Genomic DNA, 16,739 nt, shown 5'->3' with positions numbered 1-16,739 from the left:
GGTCTGGCAGAAGCACATCAGCGGACGCATATGAAGCAGCTGTTTGAGACAGAATGCAGGGAAGCCTGAGCAGGTGAGGGACATCTGAGTGGATGGTGACAGGCAGCCAGCAGAGGGCCTGTAGTTATCTGCGGTGCTCACAGCATGTCTGGCATGCCATGGAGTAGCAGGCGTCTGGGCGGCAGCAGAGGGGAGGCACACAGAAGATCCAAATGGGAGCTAGATCAGAGAGGTGAGCCCGAGCAGGGATGGGCGGCCTTGCTGGCCACTGCAGACTCCTAGCTACAAGTCTATTTTATTTTAGGTGATATGGAAGGGAAACAGGATGTCTGACCAGGGTGTGATCTCCCACTGGCTGCTGTGTGAGGACAGTGCTGAGGTAAAAGGAAAAGCTAATGACTTGGTAAGTAAGTAGGACTGGTGACCCAGACTGAGATGTGGACTTACAAACTTTCCAAATCCTTTCCCAGATTATTCCTCTAACAGAGTAAATGCACAACAAAGGTCATTTATCTCAAACCAAGTAAAATTTACAAAGGCATAAGCCCTACCTCAAATGCAGGGCTCCACTACTAAGGGTCAAAGCTCTCCTACCTCATTTTTTTGTTTGTTTTTTAAAACCTCTGTGAACCACTAGAGTCTCCAGTGGTCACTTACAGGAATATGGGTGGGGACTACCTACAGGAGGACAGAGTGACTCAAAGGCAGCTGCCTCATCAAAAGGCCCATCCCAGTGTGCTGACAAGGCAGGAGGCCCTGCCCGAGTCTCCCCCAGCAACTACGTACTAGTAGTGTAACAAAGGCAGGGCCTGGCTGTAGTGGGCTCAGGTCAATCAACAACTAGGTCCAACTGCTCGGCCAAGTCTCCTGACCAGATGGTAGGACCTGATTCAGTCAAGACTAAAGACGATAGAGAGGGCCACACGTACACCTGTAAGCCCACTTGGCAATGGGTGTGTTTGGGAGTGGGGGATGGACCCATGTGTTCAAAGCCAGCCTCTGTACCAAATACTTTTAAAGGAAAATGTCTAGTAGGAATATATTTAAGGAGAAAAAAAAGCAACCAGCTCCGACCGAAGCACAACTTAAATATTGAGAGTGTGGGGCTCTGCCTTAGTGGGGAAGCGTTTGTCTAGCATGCATGGGGCCCTGGGTTCAATCCCTAGCACTGGGGGAAAAAAAAACGATGCAAACAGCATGTAAAATGCTTTAAAAGCACAGTTAAAGATTTCTGTGCCTATGGAATATAAATCCTCCTTTTCTCAAAACGCCTTTACGCAGTGGGTTCTGTGCACACCCCCGAATGAGCTCACCTATGTAAGGGATGGCAGCCAGGGAGTCCCCAGGAGGACTGGTGCTTGCCGCCTTCCTGTCTTCCATTCTCTTTATATGGACCTCTCTGCGAGCATCGTTGGGCAGCCAGCAGGTGGTGTCTGACCCGGTTTCCTGGTCATTCACTGCCAAGATGTAAGACTGATGTCTCAAAGGCTGTGGCGTCTGGCGACCAGATGGAGGTTTTTCTCTTAGGATGACAGAGTCCTTATTATCTAGCACATCTGGCTGCTGAATTTCAGGATCCTGAAAGTTTAAATCTCCATTCCTTGGACTGGCAGATAACTCTAAATCTGATGTTCCCAAGTTGTCAGTGAGCTGAGGACCAGTCTTAGCAGAAGTTTCCGGTAAACACGGGGACATCTCGGTCTCCAGCTGGCGATCAAGGGTGCTTTCGGGTCTGAACCACGTCTGCTGACTCAGCAGACCGTGTTGATGCAGATGATTGACTGGCCTTTGGTCTTTCATGGAAACCAGTGAGTGCTGGCTGAAGGATGGTTTTGAGACAGGTATAGAAGGCGCTTTCAGAGAATTACTTCGGACTTTCACAAGCGGGGACCTGTCTTGAGAGATACCCCGTGGCAGTGACACCCCACTAGTAGTCGGAAGACTTCTGTTGGAATGAGGTGGTCTTAGGTCTGGCGGGATTTTTTTAAACTGTGAGACAGGCCCCACTCCTCTACCGCTGAGCCGCCTGTTATCAGAATTAACAGCGGGGGCCACAGTCAAATTTGAGCCTCGGAAAGGTTTGTGGATTTCTTGCTGCCTGGGTCTTTCATAAATACCTCGTCTGTCACCCTGCTCAGTGAACCCACTCCACTTGTAAGTCTGTTTCCGCTCCCCGTTTGAGGCAGGCATTTGACTTTCAGAACTGGCGCCGGCTGTGCTTTCACTCTGGCCCTCGATATAATCCCATGAGCGAGTTCGATGATTACCAAAACCAATAGGTGGGGAGGTCAGCGCTCCTTGAGATGCGCTTCTTGGGCAATACTTTATCAGCACAGAATCCTCCAGTCTTTCCTGAGATACGCTGCGTTGCCGGATCTGAACAGACTGGGGCACTCGGTCATGAGAGGTGCTTCGACGTCGTACCTGCAGAGCAGTGCGGGTGGGCACCGCCTGGCTGTAGTCTGCTGCACTCTGAGATGCAGCTCTTAAGCTGTCCAGTCTTTCCTGGATTGTCCGGCAACCCATGTGCAATCGCCTGTTATCAATGTATTCCTTGTAAGTCTTATAGTTTTTCCAGTCTATGTGCTGATGGGAGTTTGGGGAATAGTGGTTGGCAGACACAGAAGGAGAATCCACAGCTTGCGACCTACCACTTGAGAGGCCTTCCGGATGCCCACTGTAATTTCCAGATTTAAGTAAAACTCCAGAATGTTCCAGTGACCTGGAGCCTGTAGTCTGATGACTCAGATGGGCAGTGGGAACTGATGACGGGGATGCGGTTCTTGGCGCTGCTTTTGATGAGGCCTGCTCACTCACCCCATACCTTACCTCTTCAGTTCTATGGGAAGGACCTGAATGGCTGTTTCTATTGGATAGCAAGTCTACAACCTTCTCAGAAGGCACGATGACAGTCCTCACACTTTCACTGCAAACACACACTGCTGTGTTAGATTTCGCAACATCTGTTGGTGACGGAGGCACTTGTATTTCCATTCTGTAGGCCCTGCCAGGTTGTGTCAGAACTGGCGTACTGGTTTGCTGTTTGCTCGGTAATGAGTCTGGAGGAGATATTTCAACTGTCTGTGTCGCAGCTGACGGGGTGGGTGGCATCCAGGGATAGCAAACTGGCGGAGGCTCGGGTATGTTACGGGCATTGCCGCTGTAGGCTTCGTTGCCTTTCAGGTAGGCATCTTGAGAATATGCCTGTGCAGAAATGAGAGGAAAGTGTCACGCAATAATCCCACTGTTTGACTGGGCCAGCCCTACCTTAATGCTGGACGATGCTCACTATGGCATGCATGCAAAGCACAGCAGAGTGCATTCTCACAAATTATTCTTAGAGAGAAAGAATAAACTGCAGAACGTGCCACACACACACACAGACTGCAACCATTAATTTCCCCAAAAGGTTTACAGACATATCAGATCACCCCAAACCAACGAGACCTAGTCATGCTATTTCTAAAATCTCATTTAAACTCTAAGATTTTTCAGCAGTCAACAGGTAAAATGGCTGCCTACTAAATCCCAGCAAAAGAAAATTCTTAATGTTTACAAGGAAGAAGCAAACTATTAAGTCTTATCCATATACATATATAAGGCAGTAATGCTATAACAAACTAAGCATTATTGAAATGGCTTGTCAATTAACTATAAAGAATTCAAAATAATAATCCACCTTTTAGAATTAAGCCCCTAAGCAGCCATGCTAAATATTTTCAAATTTCAAATCAGTGAATGTGCATGTTTAAAAAATTAAGTAGCACATACTAGAGAAAAACCGCAATTCATCTTTCCGAATATTAACTTTTTGTTTTAAGCTAATGCAAACATTACCCAATAAAGTTATTTTGTTTCTTTTACTTAAGACATTTTTCTTTTACTAACAAGAATGCAGGTAGTTCATATTTTTTAAAGTTATTTATAAAATTGTCTAGCAATATTTTTGAAAATTTAAGAACTGAAATTAATTAGAGAGACTCCACACAAACAGAGCTCATGGATGCCACAGGAGACTCTGTTCAGCTCCAAGGCAGTTAGGTGTGATGATTACCGTCACTGACTGACTGAGCTAACTCACTGTGGCAGTACATCCTGCCCTCGCAGCACACAGCCTGCAAAGCCCAAGTGCAGCTACCGAATAATGGCAAAGGGCTGGAGAGGGAGAGGGGGAAGACACTTAAGAAAATAGGGATGCAGATGAACATGCTCTGACACTAGTTATGGAGGGTGCAAACAAACACAAACATAAACACACACACTCTGCACATTAGTACAATTAAGCACACTTACAGTCATAATAAATTGGCTTGTTATAAATCTCTATGAAACACGACTTAAAAAGCAAGGAAATGGCTACTACTGTGCGTCTCTTACCAGTGCTGTGACATCCTTTGTAAATTGTAGCTAGCAGAAAATAGGAAAACATAGCAGAAGGTGCTTACTGATAGAAAGACAGAATCATGTTGTCATATTGATGCTGGAAACAGCAAGCTAAAAATACATCTACCCTGATTCCTCTGGAAGGTACCAAGAGAGGTAAAGGGCAGTGGAGCATGAGAACAACTTCAGCATCCAGTCGAGCATCTCATTCTCCTGCTTCTATCTGGTTCTTATTGAATCTGTCTCCCACTCTCGGATGCAGAATACATCTGGTGGCACGCGTCCCTGGCAGGTATCTCCTCCACTACGCAGCACCGCCATCTGATGCTGTGCCCCAAGGCTTCCCTTCAACGTGAGCAGCGTCGCTGCCTCTCTCTTCCCCTGAGCTCCTTCCATCTCGGCTTCCAGAGGACTAACCGAGTGCTCTACTATGCATTTGGAATAGTGCAACCTCCTCCTCCCCTGTAGAGCAAAGCACAGCCACAAACTGTCAGCTGACCATGGACAGCTTTGCCATGCGATTGCAAGAAACTACCATTCTGTTTAGATTTTTCACTCAGAAATTAAGATCTCCCAACACAATGTCTTTTATAGTGTTTTATTAGTTCATGAAATAACTATCAACTAGACATAAAAATATCACCTCCAGAGATAGAGTATATTGGAACAGTTTGGAATGCACTGATAAATCAAAACTAACTCTATGAACACACACACACACACACACACACACACACACACACACCCCATAATAGTCTTATAGTATAAACACTGTCCATCTGACCATGATATATGCATCCTGGGGATGACCTTGGACACAACAAGCCTAGCTTTTTCATGCTAATTATGTCCAAGCCACTGCTTTTCTGTGAAAAAAAAAGAGAAAAAGAAATATCTGGGAGAGAGCATCTTGGATTGTCTTGTGATATTTTCTGCAGTGGGTTTGTGCAATCCTGTCTGCCTGAAAAGAAGGGCAGGTCCCTACAGCCAACAATGTCAGGGAAGCTGATGAGCATTGACAAACCTCAATTGCACTAGAACACACTGTACTTAAAGAGAACATACAAATTTACTCCATGAAGCTCATTTCTACCCCCACAGGTTTTAACATGCTTGGAAAGGCCATTCAACAATTTAAAGGTAACTCATTTATTCAAACGAAGAGAAACATTACCTATAAAACACCTTAAATTTTTATAGTTTTAAGATATAACTACAATTTCCATACAGAAATTCTAGACACTAAATTTGGGAACAAACTGTCTTCTAAATCACCACTATGGAGAAACCACAACATTGCTAAGGTCACTATAACTCAGCATAGGCTGCACTGTCAGGTACACACACAATGGAGAAACCACAATGCTAAGGTCACTGTAACTCAGCATAGGCTGCACTGTCAGGTACACACACAGTGGAGAAACAACAATGCTAAGGTCACTGTAACTCAGCATAGACCACACTGTCAGGTATATGCACAGTGGAGAAACAACAACAATGCTAAGGTCACTGTAACTCAGCATAGACCGCACTGTCAGGTACACACACAATGGAGAAACCACAATGCTAAGGTCACTGTAACTCAGCATAGGCCGCACTGTCAGGTACACGCAGTGGAGGGTAGCTCAGGGCCGCAGACGGCAATCCTGAGAAGCACAGCGTACCTTACACTCATCCCAAGGAACACTGCAGAAGCACGTGAGGGACACACAATACTCAACTGCAAAACGCCCTCTTCCCATGGCTTTAAAGAATTCTTTGCGCCCCATAAAGACTGAAGTAATCATAAGCGCAGGGCATCTGACAGGATCAGAATGTGCAATGTTCTGAGGCAAATGAATACTGAATATAAGAATATTATTTTTCATTCTGAGAAGAAAATTGATAACTCTAACCTACTCACGTCTGTAATTGCGCTACGCTTTCTCTCTGTGCTTGTTACTTGGCACCAAATCTTTCAGTGAGAAATCATGGTCCAACGTGTGAATGTTTTAAGTACCCAGCAGGGAATCTTTAAATTAGCAGTGAGTACCATTAAATGGCACAAAATACCCCTTAAGCAAAACAAAGTAATTATGCCCTTATATAATGGTGTCAATTTATGTTCTTATGTTATTAAGTCATCCTGTATGAATAAATTTACCTGAAACTGTATGATCACTGCCATCAATATTATTAAGAAACATGTATTTAACCACTCAACTTTGTTTTGTTATTTTTTTCATTTTTAAACTCAAATGGATACTTGACAATACATGTAGGTCATTTTTATGGATACAGACAACAGTGATATTTTCCCAAAATAGAACTGTCAAAAACCTTAATCTTGTTGTTCGATTGTTTCCTTTTAGGCCTTTTATATGATTCCACATTCTTTCTTGATTTTTTTTTTTTACTCTTGTACTTTAGTTTTATTTCATAGTAGTTTAAAAGCTTGCATTCTCACATTAAAGCTAAACATAATGAAAACAGAACAGTAGTAACTCTACAGTGTCTATCTGACATCAAAACTTTTAAAACGAACTGTGGTAGGGGTAGGAAGTGAGGAAGACAACCCAGAGAACGAAGTGCACTGACCACAGCAAGCAGCATTTACTATCAACAATCAGGGTCTTCAGTACATGTCTTACGACTGACAACATCAAGGAGATTTCAAGGAATTTTTCAGAGCAGTTTTTAGCAATCACACCAAGTCACTTAGCACACCTATCATTATTAAATAGCTAAAGAAAAAGCAGGCTGTGATAGCATATGCCTGGAATCCTAGCACTTGGGAAACAGAAGCAGAAAAATCAAGAGGTCAAGACCAGCACTGGCCACACAGTGAATTTAAGGTCAGTCCATGCTACATGAGACCCCCCCCAAACCAAATTAAATACTATATGGAACAAAGAGACTGAAATTCTTGCTTATACCAGTTCATCTTTAGCTTACTAACTGAATGATGTCATCTATGAAAAAGGCAGGAGTATCATGTCTGTTTGTGGAGTAAACTGCAAGCGAACTAGCCAACTGCTGAGTGTAGGAGAAGAGGGTGGCACCTGTGCTGCAACTTATTTTATACACTTGTCTATATTATGGATAAATTTCACAAAGCACATCCCATTCTTTTTTTTTTTTTTTGCACATCCCATTCTTACAACGCACAGGACAATATCCTAGTGGCCACAGCACTTGCCTCTTAAGTGCAAAGCCCAGCATCACAACAATAATAATTTATTTTTAAAGTAACTGCTGGTAGCTTACAAAATATGGCTGACACTTCTGGAATCCCTGTTCTCCTCTCCCTTAGATTTGACTGGCATTTAACAAATGCATATTTCATTTGAAATAGAATATTATGCTTATTATGGAACATACAAATGACTTTTAAAAGTAGTAACAAATTTAAAGAAAAAAAAACATTAAAATTTAAAACAATGTTTCCACTTATGTCATATCACCACAGGTGGCAGGAAGATCCCTGCCAGCAATACTGAGTCCCAGGAATAGCCGTGACATCGGGGTGCAAGTGAAGACAGAGCCCCAGCACACATATGTATGTGCTGGCAGTTTACAGCATGGCTTGGCTTCAGATCAGTCTGAGTGCAAACACTAGGAGCACTGTTCTCCTCTTTCCGCCTCTCCTAGACAAGCTGCTTAGCTTCCTGGCTTCCACACAGGAGAGCACAGACCGGACTCCCAAGACACTGGGCAAACATCTAATATACTCAGGTATCTGTCTCACCTAAAACAAACAAGCAAGCAAGCAAACAAACAAACTGTTTAGGAGTTTATCGAGCTAAATTCAAACTATGTTCCCTGTCTTTCTTAATTTAGCTGTAAATAAAACACAAATCACTGAAAGAATCTTGTCACCATTTCCTGTACAGCAGTGGCCTGTGTGTAAATGCAGGGTTTCACTCACTGACCTGCCAAGTCCACCGAAAGCATTGTTTTCCTGAGTGAAATATATGTTTACCATCTCTTTAACTTACGTACTATCTGCACATGAGTGTTGGGTATTCTGTTAAATACACTTCCCTCTGACATCAGGAACATGGTTTACACTCAATGCTCATGTCTGTACCTGAACCAGTTCATTTCCTCAGATCCACTTCCCACTAAGCTGCAGCCCTCCTTCACTGCGAACACTACTTCTAAAGAATGAGTTGGCACTGTTGACAAAGCTGCTCGGTTAACTTAAAACAGTAGTATGTATAAGAAAATTAGCATTGCCTTTCTTAAAACTTCTATCTACATATTACAAAATAAATCCTGGTTCCTAAGGATGTGCCCTCCAGCCTTGGGTAAAGAAGACACTATACAATGTAAGTTGGCTTAACTGTTCAGTAATTGCATCCTACATGGGAACACTAACAGTCTACTATGGAATTAGAGGTCGGCGAGTTAGCTCAATGGTAGAAAGCTTGCCTACCACAGTCAAGGTCCAGAGGAGTTAACTATGTGTGGCAGCCAGTCCCATGTCATGTAATTCCACATACTAAACTCTCTCTTTCTCTTTCTCTCTCTCTCTTTCTCTCCCTCTCCCCCCCCCCCTCTCTCTCCCCTCCTCCCTCCCTTCCTCCCCCACTTCCCTTGTCTGTCTGTCAAATTCTCCTAAATGAACCAGGAGGTTGTTTTGTTCTAGAATCCTTTATTTATTTATTTTTTAATGCAATTCACCTTCCTTTCAAAATTATCTCAATATTCTTGTCTACAAACCAGCTCCTCTTGGAGAACACTTACCACTTGGAGAATGTCTTCATCCTTCGGCATAACGCTGAGCTCCAGTGTGGCATCACTGAAATTGAACACAATGCCGTCAGTAAAGGGCAGGAGGCTGAGCAAGAAACTATAACTTACTGCTTTGCTTTTTAAAGCATCTGTCTGACAGAATCATTACTCTGAAATCCAAATCATAAGAAAGGAGTCATTAGGACAGAGGTAAGTGGCATACAGAAGAGGCAGCTTGTGCAGTTCATAATGAAGCGAGCATCTTCATAATGTGCCACAAATTCAGAAATTAAAAGTGTAACTTACTAGTTTTAGGACAAACTTGTAAGCATATCACCCAAGTATGACTATTTATTTATTTTTCCTTTGGCTTACGTACGCTCTAAGACAAGTTACAGGTTTTTAATCACACAGCCTAGCGATTTAAAATTTATTAACACAAAATAAGAGGAAACTCTTCTGGTAACGCTTTGCTTTGTTGTCCCTCAGTTCTGGGAACTCATCTGTAGCTCGCTCTACCTTAGCCTTTCAACTTAATATTTTAAGCAACTTTAAACTTCCTAATTTTGAAAATTCCACCTTAGCCTCAGAAGTGAAGACCATCATCACCTCTACTAGAACAATTCATTCTCAGCGTCACCTCAACTATTTGTTTTATCCCTAAGATTTGATCTTAGATTGTTCTAGGTACAGTTTACAACCATTTGATGCTAGTACTGCAAACTTCTGTTAGATGGGATGGAAAGGGTTCCCTAGGTTTGCACAGGTCAGTGCAACGCTGGAAGGTAGCCAGTAGGGGACTGTGTGCCAGGCCCTGGTTGATCTCCAGCACAGGAAGGAGAGAAGTCACAAGGACAAACTGAATTTAGCTTGTGACCTGGACTCATATTTAGATGCATCAAAGATAGTGGGGCTATCTCCGTCTAACAATTATCCTAGCTTCCCCTTAATACCCTCACAGATTAAGAAATAATTCCAACATAAAATGGTGTTTTTTAAAAAAAGGCCAAAATCCATTAATTTACCAGTCTGTTTCAGTTGGTAAATTCCAGGAGGATGGTAAACCAATGAAAGCCACAGGTGCAAATACATTTAACAATACAGGGAGGCCGGTGCAGCTCAGCATTTACAGTTGGGTGAAAACACACACAATGAACAGACAAGTCCTTTGCAGTGATGGACCTTGGCTCTCAGCTGCTTTGCCCACTACCACACAACTTTCCAAAGCAGAGCATGGTCTCTCATTTTTAACCTGCTTGTGCTAGCTGAAATATTAAGACCATCTGTGTTTCTCCAAAAGATCTACACGCATAATCGAGAAATTATGTGGATGTGGGAGAAACAGATTACATTGTATATCAGTATGCTGGTATCATTGTGGTGACCTTGGTTACTGGGGAAAGGGACAATACAGGGACACTTCTCCTGCTGCCTCCGCAGAGGCTTTGCCTACATCATCTACACTGCATTCAAGACTTGGCTTTTCTAGGAATACTCTGAGATCAATTAATCATGATCGTGTCATTTAATTGTAAAACCACCACACTATAAATCAGAGAAATAGGCGCTAGGACATGAGTACAAATAATGTAAACTATGGCACAAGCAGCTTTAGACTTAGCTCGAGACCCTGATGGGAACAGCTGGGAAAGTGCTTGCCGGGTTGATCCTCAAAGCTTAAAACATCCCTTGTGGTGGCATGAGCTTGTAATCCAGTGGGAGGGGGTCTCTAGCCAGGCAGTCTAACCTAACAAGACTCTGTCTCAAAGCAGGTGATGGCGTTCACAAGGACAACCCCAAGGCACATGGAGGCACACAGGCACACAAAATCTTACCTTGTAGAAAACAAGGAATTTCAATTGGGTTAGAAATGCTGAATAACACTGAGAGGAGCCATTTGGTAACCAGAACGTTATGGGTTTGGATTTGGGAAGAACCTCTTAGACCAGAGATGGGACTGGGCATCAAAGCCAGACTCACTCACATGCTTGACAGAAACTCAGTACTGTAGCCTCTTAGACTTTGAATTTAAAACAGCAACACATTATTTTAAAATGTCTAATGTATGGGTGAGATAAAGAGAGACTAAATTACCTGTGTGGCCCTACTATACTCATTCCATAAACAATGCATTTACTTTTAGAGCTAAAAATTCCATCATCTGTAGGTTACACACAAATGGATTTAAAAAGAGTATCTTGCTGCTAAAACAAATGAAGGAATATGAGCCAATGGTTTTATTCAATAAGAGTATTTGGTAAAAATACATGCATCTCAGTAAGATTTCATTTTTTTTTTTTAGAAAACCAAGTGTGCATTTATTTCTATATTTAAACAAATTCTATACCTATAATTTCAAATCAAAGTGGAAAACTCATATTTTAAATCTATAATGTGAGCTGTCAAACCCCAAAAGGTTTTACAAATTTGCAAACCCACTAGCAATCAGTGGGCTAACATCTGGTAATACTAGATGCACCGCCCACCGTGTGGGGAACTTCTGTTTTACCCAGTACATAGCACTGCAGGAAGCCTATTTGCTCTGTATGGTGTTAGCCATAGTTAATCAGGTTTCAAGACTCTTACCTGTTCTGAATGAGAGCAATTACTTGGGAATAGGTCTTTCCTATGACACTTTCTCCATTGACTTTTATAATTCGGTCACCTTCAAAGAATAAGAAAAAGGGTGGGGATGGGGGTAACAAAACAACAGATTAGTAACTCCTGAAAGAATGTACTTTGGGTAACGGTGAAGTAACTCCCAAGACTACCCCCTACTTCCGTACTCTGTTTTGGTGGTGCTGGGATCAAACCACTTGCTGCCTGAGCTACACCCACAGACCCAATAAGCCCTTATTTTTAAAATATACCTATATATTTTTAAAGTACCTGTTACAAAAATATATCTGCTTTTTGATACATCCAACTCCTCATGAAATATAGCAAAGTTCTAAGTACGAATCCTAAATACTGATGAACTTCAACTTCAATGGCACTGGCCTGGGTGAGCGCTGCTGGTATCCTCACACCTGTCAGCTATTAAGACCCTCAGAACTGCCAGGGACTGCTCCCCCACTTGCCTTGTCACTCTGCTAAAGAAAATCACCCACAGCATTCAGACACCGACTGTTTACATTCCATCTGTATCATCTGATTCTTATCCACTGATATTTTTTACCATCTTCTTCCAATCTACATATCTAGTTAATTGATTAGTGTACGATACAACTTAAGTATGGATATGTGTATGTTTTGTACTTCATATCTATTAATTTACTCTTCATTTTAATGGAGGAAAATACTAGATTATTCATAAAAGCTGAGAGAAATAGGAAGAAAGAAAGAAAGAAAGAAAGAAAGAAAGAAAGAGGACAGGAGTGGAAAATAGAAATAACATACTTCTTGTGTGCTTATTGCATCATCTCCAACTTATTTTCTCAAAAGTGTTGACATCTGGAATATGATAGATGATGCATTCTAACAGAATTTCATATGTACAAATACTAATATACCCATTGTACATACTAATGATATTAAAATAAGGGATACAGGGGGCAAAGAATTGAAAGAGCCAGAGAGGTCAAGGGTACCACAAGGAAACTTACAGAATCAACTCACGTGGGCCCACAGGGACTCACAGAGGCTGAACTGGCAAGCAGAGCATACATGGGATGGACCTGGGTCCTCCACTCATATGTTAGAGCTATGCAGCGTGGTCTTCATGTGGGACTCCTAACAGCAGGAGCAGGGCTTTCTCTGACTCTGTTGCCTGCCGTTGGCTCTCCTTCCCCTAGCTGGGCTCCTCGTCTACCCTCAATAGAAGAAGATGAGCCTAGTCCTGCTACAGTATGCCAAGGAGGGTTGCTATTCATGGGAGGCCTCCCCTTATCTCAGGAGAAAGGGAGAGAGGCATGTTGGGAAGGGATGGGAGAAGGAGGGACTGGAAGGAGAAGAGGGAGGGGAAGCTGCAATCTGGCTGTAAAGTGAATAAATTAGCTAATGAAAATATAACATAAAGGTAATTTTATGTTACGATGATAAAATAATTACAATGCAGCCTGGTAAATCTCAGTAGTGGAACTCACTTTATTCAAAGGGGACTAAAAGAAGTGTTCTGTTGATTGCTATTTTAAATTGTTTTATGTATAAAAATGAGAAAATTATTCTAAAGTATTTGCTAATTCTTGATCTTGAGTTAATTTTATTAAAGTCACAAATCAAATTAACAGAATTATTACCAACCAGCTATTAAATTTATCTCAGTAGACCATGCCCACTCACTCATACCTAGAAACAAAGAACTTGCAAATATATGGGAAACCTCAGCCCTTCTGAGTGCTCCCTGCCTGACAGGCACTTCCAGGCTGGGAGAGCCAAGAATATCTCAATTATACTGAAGAAATATATTCATCGGTTTGTTAATTTATAACCCTTTTGTCAAAAGTCAACTTTAAAGGGTAATTTTTTTAAAAGAGAGACTGTGCAAGTCTGTGTGTTAACTAGGGGTCCATACTTTATCAATTACGTTATGTCTGTTCAGCTGTATCCACTAAGTTTCAAAAGAGATGGAACTCACCTCAGAGACAGTTATAACAGCTGTGAAGAGATAGAGATGCACACAGAAGAACAGAAAAGGAAGAAAAAACAGAAAACAAAACGTGTAGGAAGCCAAGTAAAATGAATGTAGGGGATGCTGAGGATAACCATCACCTGTGCACAGCCCAGCCTCAGAGGCAGGCCCTCCCTCCTTCACTTGTTTAACAAATATGGTGTCCATCGGCTCCAGGCGGTTTCTTTGCTTTCCTAGGAAAGAAAAAAAAGCCCAAGGCAATGGTTTTACTTTACAGTATTTTATTAAAATACCCAAACATAAAATGTTAGTAGAGATGTTTCATAAAGTATTAAGCACAATCTGATTCTGGATGCTAATGAGACTTTGGTATTTTCACTAAGTAAGTAAGCATTTACTGGCTTCCTCTGTAGCACAATGCCACATTGCTTGACTGTTTGCACTTACTGAGCACATTCTGTGACCACATCTTACAGCTCCTAAGTCTCACAGTAACTGTAATGACCACTAGAGCACAAAGACGACTGGGGTCTAAAGGGACTAAAGATCTTCCAAGGTCACCGAGCTAACAAATATCAACACGTGTTACACAGCAATGCCCAGACCACTGCTTTCTAATCTGAATTGTGCTCAACATTGAAGACACTTCTTTCTTCCAAAAGCTGATGGGCAGAAAGACATAAATAAATAACAAGACAGTATGAAAATCCATTAAAGACAGAGATGCTGTGGGCCGGGCGTGGTGGCACACGCCTTTAATCCCAGCACTCGGGAGGTAGAGGCAGGCGGATCACTGTGAGTTTGAGGCCAGCCTGGTCTACAAAGTGAGTCCAGGACAGCCAAGGCTACACAGAGAAACCCTGTCTCGAAAAAAAAAAAAAAAAGACAGATGCTGTGGTGACAATGACATCATAATCAAAGTGAATACAGTTAGTATTTCACACGCTGTGGTCAACAGATCCACGTGTATGGAAACCCACAGTGCTTATGAAAAATGAATGTTCTAGATATGAACAGTAGGTCGCTTCCGTTAACAAGCTTCCCAGGTGATCCTAATAATAGATTGTGAGAATAACAGGGTCCTGAAAACAGATGTCAAGGAAAGATTCAGAGAAGAGAGAACGGGCCAGCTGAGTAATAAACACCATGAAAGGCACTGTGGGATGCAAAAGTCAAAACAAAACAAAAAAGCAAAAACACAGTTCTCAAGGTCCGGACCTGTGGCATCACATCAGCACCACTCTCGCTGTGTTAGAAATACAGATTGAGGGATGGAAAGATGGCTCAACAGTTAAGATACTGGTTGCTCTTCCAGAGGACCTGGGTTCAATTCCCAGCACTCACACGACAGCTCTCTCTCTCCCTCTCTCTCTCTCTCTCTCTCTCTCTCTCTCTCTCTCTCTCTCTCACACACACACACACACACACACACACACACACACACGGAAAACACCGATGCATATTAAGGTTGAAGGAGGAAAGGGAGGGGGGAGGGGGGGAGGAGGAGGAGGAGGAATGTGGATCTGTGAACTGGCTCCAGACTCTCATAGAAGACACAGACATGTAAAGAATGTACCTTAATAACAAAGTACATACATGCATAGGTTAATCTAATGCTATTTATTAAATAGCAACACTGGGAGAGGGTAACACATGTGAAAAGCTTCCATTATTGCTACATGGAACTGAATACTGTTGTATATGCACAAAGGAGGCTCAGAAGATGTTTGTCATGTCTTAACAACAAGGCATCACTCAGCCACTCCTGTTTAGACTCAGCTCTGTAATCTCTCTCTAAAGCAGTGACTGATCACTCAACCACCCAACCCATGCTCACACAGAAGCAACTATTTATGTTTGAGAAATTGGTTGGCATGGGTTCAATTTCCTTTCTCATTTGAAATTTTCTGCTCTTATTTGTGCTCACAAAAAGTATTACTACAAAAATTTTGTTCTTATTTGCTTACTCATTTGCTGTATGTGCCTCTGTGAAGCTAAAGGGAAGGAAGTGTATCGTTTTCCCTGCTATCCACAGCACCTAGAATGGTGGTCAGCATCTCATAAGCAATTACTGAGTTGATGACTAGATGTATTGCTCAGTTTAACTCTCACAAGCTTTGCAGATGGGCAATGTGATCCAAGGACTGTCATCTGACTGAGCAAGAATGAAACTAAGCAATCGGCAGAGGTGGAGGAGAGATTTGTGGCCAGGAATAGATTCAAATGTTGGATTCTCAGTAACTGACATTAATCCATTTGTCAAGCCTCACTGATACAAGCCCACTTATAATGACAGTCATGAGCTACAGGACACTATTTTGCCAATGACAAACCATATACCATGGGAGCTGTACCACACAGCATTAGGTGTGTAAAGGTTATGCTATCTGTTATTTGATTGTTTTTCTTTTCAGTGCTAGGATGGAACCTAGAACTTGCATTTTAAGTGAGAGCTTTGCCAAAGAAATATAACTCCATCTAGGTCCGTGTAAATACACACTGCAACACTAACTCAGTGACAAAGATCACCTAAGGACATCTTTTCATAATGTACTGCTATTTTATGTGATGCACAGCTGAAATTTATAAGAAAAATAAAGTATATTCCAATTTCATTGTTCAAAGTGCAAACACTGAATTCTAATAAAGAAGGTAATCAGGCTAGATCCCTTTATGACCAATCAGATATGTACAACAGCTGGCTTTAAAGGACAAACACTTATATCCAAAGATCTGAAGATTAATGTCTTAACAAGACACTGCTTTCACAGGAAGGCTTATAGAATACAAAACATTTCTTGATGACCCCCTCGTCTGTCTCATTTGAAAGCATAAAATACAGAGGCTGAAAAGATGGCTCAGCAATTAAGAGCACTGGCTAATCTTCCAAAGGACCCTGGTTCAAGTCCCAGCACCCACACAGCAACTTATCACCATCTGTAACTCCAGTACCAGAGAATCCAACACCTTCTTCTAGCCTCGTTGGGCACTAGACACATATGCACACAGACACACAAAATAAAATAATAAAACATTAAAATAAATAAATAAAAGAACTTGCTACAAATAT

The 16,739-nt window shown here is 42.0% G+C and overlaps 1 protein-coding gene across 2 annotated transcripts in view; it reads right to left on the bottom strand.

Moving 5' to 3' along the window:
* The window catches only part of Arhgap21 (Rho GTPase activating protein 21), a 128,554-nt gene that overhangs the window by 30,748 nt on the left and 81,067 nt on the right, over window positions 1-16,739 (bottom strand). The window contains exons 5-9 of one of the 2 annotated variants that reach the window (XM_051151244.1): window positions 13,810-13,902; window positions 11,686-11,764; window positions 9,112-9,166; window positions 4,378-4,407; window positions 1,314-3,204 (exon numbers count right to left, since the gene is read on the bottom strand). In XM_051151244.1, the coding sequence (XP_051007201.1) occupies window positions 1,314-3,204; window positions 4,378-4,407; window positions 9,112-9,166; window positions 11,686-11,764; window positions 13,810-13,902 (2,148 nt within the window). The remainder of the gene's footprint in view (window positions 1-1,313; window positions 3,205-4,377; window positions 4,408-9,111; window positions 9,167-11,685; window positions 11,765-13,809; window positions 13,903-16,739) is intronic. The other variant, XM_051151245.1, reaches the window with a different exon arrangement.

Source organism: Acomys russatus, chromosome 9 (assembly GCF_903995435.1).
Source record: "Acomys russatus chromosome 9, mAcoRus1.1, whole genome shotgun sequence".
Taxonomy (NCBI): domain Eukaryota; kingdom Metazoa; phylum Chordata; class Mammalia; order Rodentia; family Muridae; genus Acomys; species Acomys russatus.
This window is presented reverse-complemented; position numbering and strand designations above follow the sequence as displayed.